Genomic DNA, 5,736 nt, shown 5'->3' on the forward strand with positions numbered 1-5,736 from the left:
TATGGCTGCTGGCATCTCCAGTCTCTACACCAAGTAACTCTCTCAATGTCGCCTTGCATTGTACAACAGTAACACTGCCAAAGTATTTCCCATAGTACACATTGCCAACATGCAAATGATTCTCCACCCAGTGTTGACATAAGGGGAGCGATTTATTACCAAGTTTTCTAGACAAAAAGGTTTACATGCTATAATATACAAAAAAAAAAAAAAAAAAAAACATACCTCATCATATCCTGACCAGGTGCTGGATCCAAAGTGTAACTACACGGAATGAAACTTATGCCACATATTTCTGTGTACACCTTTTTTAGTAGCCCGTCTTCACTGGGAACAGCCAGCTGTGCGTTGCCCATGTAGTTATACAGTAGCCTATGGCATGCAAAAAACATGATAGTATTCTGACCAGCATGTAATTATTCTCCATGCTCACATGTTAACTCATTTACTTCTCACTAAAGATGTTTCATTGTTATATTTGCCGGCATTACCTGAAAACAGAATATCATTACACTGCCTTTTTTTTAAAATAATAGGTGTCAATGGGGAATTTGCGAGATAATGCCCACAGAAAGGGAGAATAGATGCTGCATGGAGATCCCTCAGGTAACACTGTAAACATTTGGATCTACCTGTTTGGCAGTTTACGCCTGAGAAGAACCCATTGGTAAGCGTTGTAAAATAATCACTCATAGCCACATACATAAGAGTTTACAGTACACCCACCCAACAGAGCCTGATAATTCAACTATGCAGACAGTATGAAGAGTGTTTGTAGATTTATTTACAAGACATTAAAACACAATCAAGAATAATCCATAGGAATATGTAAATATGTACAACATAGCAATAACAGAAGAACAACAACATTCTCTTCAAGTGTCATTTTTTCTATCTGTTCTTCCAGGCGCTTCAGGCATTTGGCCTACAGGCAGCTCGTGGCGTGGTGCTGGGGCTTTTTGGGCCGCTGGATCAGAGTGGTCATTCCTGCCTGTGTGGTCCTGCGTATCCGTGCCGAGTACCCCGATGATGAAGGACACTGCACCGGGTTTAGACTGCCTCACGTGTGAAAAATTAGGTCCATCAGGACATCCACATACCCTTTCACACAGAACATTCATACACACTGTACACGCACAACATTTGTATATTTCAGTTAGTCATTTGTACATTTCAATGTTTATTTATATATTTATATTTGTTCTATATATATATATTTATGTTTGTTTAGATTTCTATTTCTCACATTTTTTGTATTCCTATTTGTTGGAATTAACCTCAGTAAATTTGATAAAGGCAAAAGTAGTTGGACTTGAATTCTTGAACTTTTGAGGTCTTACCAAAGGTTGGCTTAGTCTTTTGACGTTTGACTGTGCACTCTCCCTTCTTGGATTTGGGAAAGGAGATTTTGAAGAGAGGTACACCGTCTGCTGTCTGGGCCTGTGGTCGGTTTGCATTTTCATTAAAGTGGATCGCCGCCAAGTACAGTCTGAAAGAACAAGAAACAATGTGTAAACGGTGTTTCTCACAGAATTTTCATTTGTCATGGTGGTGGGGGTTAGCTGGTAGAGACACATGCATCATCATGGGAGAGCATATGAAAAGCTCTTTTCCAAAATGCTATAGAAGCTGTTCTCATTACTTTTTTTTAAATCTGATTTCAAGCATCAGGAAAGTGATATCAGCTGAGATAGCATTTGAAACATTTAAATGCTGCTTTTAATGGTAGTAACAAATAAAACAATATTTTTGAAAGTAGGTATAAAACATTTTGGAAAAAGCTTTTCATATATTGTGAAGTTTCATAGGAACTATGATCTGAAAACCCCCTAAAAGTATAAATTTTTTGGTAAATCAAATATAAATTACATTCACAAGACAATCTTTTCGGGGGACCTGGTCTAGGTGTTTTGTGCCTTATAGTGCTGGAGAAACCCGGCTCAATAATGACATTTCAGACAACAAAAACTTTCAACAACTACAAGGTAAAACATCTCACCTGCAAAGCATTCCAATATAGAGAAAGACAACATTCTTCGGTGTGGCTGCAGTCCTATTGACAATGGGGTCAGTCTGGCAGGCAGCATCCCTGGTCCGGGATGTCTGGACGTGAGCACTTGATGTGCTGGCCAGTGAAGAGTGAACCTGATGCAGACAGAGAGCACACATCTCATGGTTCGAAAGCCGAGCATTACACTCGTGATAAACTGACGTGTCACGACAGATTTGAAGTCAGAATTGTGTTCGAATTGACAGATACATAATGGTGTATGTTCGAGGGAAGTCAGCAAACGTTTGCTAAACATCCTTCACCCAGCCACAACACCCGATCGCATATCACACACGAAAGACGCAGAAACGACTCGACGTCAAAAAAAAAAAGTCACCAAACCGTAACAAATGCTTACAAAATATAAAGTCACCAATCTAAAGAAAGGCTTACAAAATATGAATTGTTATCGTCGGGCGTCATTTTCCGTGTAACAGACGTATCTAGCCGCAGAACAGAACTAGACTTGCTTACCTTAGTATTCATGCTGTATGTAGTCCCCTACACGTAAGATACTTGGTCAAAAGACAAATGTCTTGTTTTACAACCAATTTTCCAAATCTAACCAGTTTAACAGAGTATTGGTTTTGTAGCGCAGTGTAGGTTTCATGGATAAATACCTCCACAGCTAATGTTGGCTAGTTAGCTGCTGTCACCCATAAAGTGCTAGCGGCTAGCAAATAATTATGACTTACTTGATCGGTGTGGGTAGCTGATGGACCGGCAAGGCTTGGCACTGATCCAGGCTTCAACTTCAGGTGTAGGGCAAAACCTGTCCTGTACTGTCCCAAGTTGTGAAAGCATTCCTCTGAAATGTGTCGCGCAAACACTGACGCTCTTTGGAACATGCATGGGCACCCGTCCCTCTAAATGAAATTAGCCATTCCGTTTTCAAAGGGACAGAGGGTGGCAGCGGAAACATATTCTTCTCTTCATCTTCACATCCTGGCACAGTACATTTCGCATGGTAAAGTCGTTTGGAAGCCATTGCTGTATCTTCTGTGACTGTCTTCAGTCGTGGCGAGTCTCGGTCTACTCCACATGAGTTGGGCGGGTAAGATACAGGTAGTTTACCAGCAGTGGGTGGAGACAGAGGGCATGGCGGAGAGAGGGGGTGGGAAATTTTGATGAGCTCTATCCTGGCATGACGTCATACCAGGAGCCTTGAGTCAACGAGACACTTGGAGGCGCTCTGTTCAAAACACGGAGGAAATGCTGTACTGCTCAGTGAATACATTTCGCAATTTCTACTCACTGGGGTGACTAAAGGAGGCTAGAGAAACTCATTTTAAGGCTCAAAAACCTCTGAAAGTGAAATTTTCATGCCATGGGACCTTTAAAGTGATACTCCGGAGTAGATTCAACCTGGGGTCATTTGAACCGTGATATCCAGCCAAGTAGCCCACCCGCAGTTTTTTCGATATTGGCTGAACATCAGCTGAGTTACTGAGTTATCCCGAATAGCTTCGTACAAGGGTTAATGGATCCTGGTCCGTATCTCCAAAATTACCACACTAAAATCACATGCCATGACACCAAACTTCTACAGTAGTACAAATATGGTCTGTACTCACCAAACGATGCATTTGGAAGTTTGAAAATAGTCCAGGAGTTTATTATTGTCAACACAAGCCTGATAGCTTCTCTGCTGCTAAAGCTGCGTGGACGTCACTTCCTTGATCTGGGAGCTTCAAAATAAGATGAGGGTTGATCTACTACTGTAGACAACAAAGCAAGGCTGCTCAGTTTCTCCATTATTAAAATAAATTCACAACTCTACAACATAAAAATTCATAAAAAAAACATGTAGAATATAGCATATACTTTGTTGTCTACAGTAGTAGATCAACCCTCATCTTACTTTGAAGCTCCCAGCTCCCTGAAGTGACGTCGACGCAGCTTTAGCTGCAGAGAAGCTATCAGGCTTGTGTTGATAATAATAAACTCCTGGACTATTTTCAAACTTCCAAATGCATCGTTTGGTGAGTACAGACCATATTTGTACTCCTGTAGAAGTTTGGTGTCATGGCATGTGATTTTAGTGTGGTAATTTTGGAGATAGGGACCAGGATCCATTAACCCTTGTACTAAGCTATTCGGGATAACTCAGTAACTCAGCTGATGTTCAGCCAATATCGAAAAAACTGCGGGCGGGCTACTTGGCTGGATATCACGGTTCAAATGACCCTAGGGTGAATCTACTCCGGAGTATCACTTTAAGACTTGTACATCTCCATTGCAGGGACACATCTAGGTTCTGTCTTGCTCCATTCGAATTTATATTTGTGAATGAACATTCTTGCCATTGACATTGATGACAACACTGATAAAACATTTGACGTGGTCCAGATGAGACATAATAGCTGAGTTGCCTTATTTCTAAACAAGTCTTACTTTTCATTAAAGCGCCTGTCACAAATTGTATCAGTTTATTTATAAAAATAAGTCTTCACCAGCTTCAAATTAGCTTATAACTCCATTGGTACCTGCACCATTTATTGTTTTTTTATTTAATAAAACTTAGAAAAAGAATAATTTATGATTCCACCCTTACACTGCCACGACTCATCTCTACCCTCATTCACTAATTTCCTCCTCGCTTCTAAGAATTTTTGTCTCAACAAGTCCCCAGTGAGATTAATTACTTGAGATGATTAGTAAAACCTGCAGGCTGCTGTCAGCTCACTGATTGATGGGCTGCACAGCACTGGCAGCAGAGTGACAGAACACGTGACAGAGGACGCTTGAACTGTTGGATGAAAAGTATTTGAAAGTTTATCTATAATGATGCTGAAAACTATGACCAAAAGAGAGACCATTAAAATTCAGCCTTCACCCTTTCTATCCCTCAATCATTCATCTCAGTGTGCGTCATCGACCTGTAACTTAAGCTCTGCAGTATTTGCTCATGTTAGGCAAAAGGAACCCTGATTCAAAATTCACACATATCTTTATATTCAAGGATTTAGCTTGGACTATTTGGGACAGCTTATTCAAAAAGCTGGTTCATAAGTGTTCATAGTTTCTTCACATGTCTCATTCACTCTCAGGGAGAAAGAAGCTTTTTCAGCACAATGGACTTTGAAAACTAGAATAGAACAGAACATTTGTTTATTATTTACTGGGATGAATATTTTCCTTGGCTTAACAAATACAGAGAAGACGATCACAAGAATGGGGCATTTAAAGTTTTTTTTTGCTTTGTAACTGGGCCGCTAGACACTGCTGACAACGGACTTTGCTGAATGATGCTTCTTGACCCTTTAAACACAGTGAACACACCATGTCTGCAAGAAAGATCACATAAAAGAGTACAGTGGTAGAGAGGAAACCTGACAGTGTTGCTCTTTTGAAAGACTTGTATTTTTGCTCTACAATCAAAGACAAGCTGTATCACACGCTGAAACGTCTGTAGTTTGACTCCCACTTGAAATACTGTAACACAGTTGAATAGATGGTCCACATTTGTCATCAAATATTTTTATAGTTCTTGTAGAAAGAAGGGTATTTGCTTTTATTCACTAAGAGGCTTAGCCCCCTGCTGTGAGAGAAAGTTGTGTTTATAATCCCAACAGACACGAGTTTATCAGGGACTTTGCTGTGAAACATCATCCCAGACAGGCCCTTCATCAGAATCAATTTAGAGAGAGAGGAAAACCTACAGAGGACTTAAGATCTTTCAGAAA

The 5,736-nt window shown here is 40.3% G+C and overlaps 1 protein-coding gene across 1 annotated transcript; it reads right to left on the minus strand.

The window, feature by feature from the left end:
- Window positions 1-875: 875 nt before the first annotated feature.
- Window positions 876-3,143, minus strand: LOC142399979 (uncharacterized). Its single transcript, XM_075484540.1, has 4 exons — window positions 2,746-3,143; window positions 2,000-2,145; window positions 1,341-1,489; window positions 876-1,126 (listed from the first exon to the last, which is right to left on the minus strand). Exons 1-4 carry the CDS (start codon window positions 2,896-2,898, stop codon window positions 876-878), a joined length of 699 nt encoding a protein of 232 aa, XP_075340655.1. The 5' UTR covers window positions 2,899-3,143.
- Between the last annotated feature and the right edge of the window lie 2,593 nt (window positions 3,144-5,736).

This window comes from Odontesthes bonariensis, chromosome 15 (genome assembly GCF_027942865.1).
Source record: "Odontesthes bonariensis isolate fOdoBon6 chromosome 15, fOdoBon6.hap1, whole genome shotgun sequence".
Lineage (NCBI taxonomy): Eukaryota > Metazoa > Chordata > Actinopteri > Atheriniformes > Atherinopsidae > Odontesthes > Odontesthes bonariensis.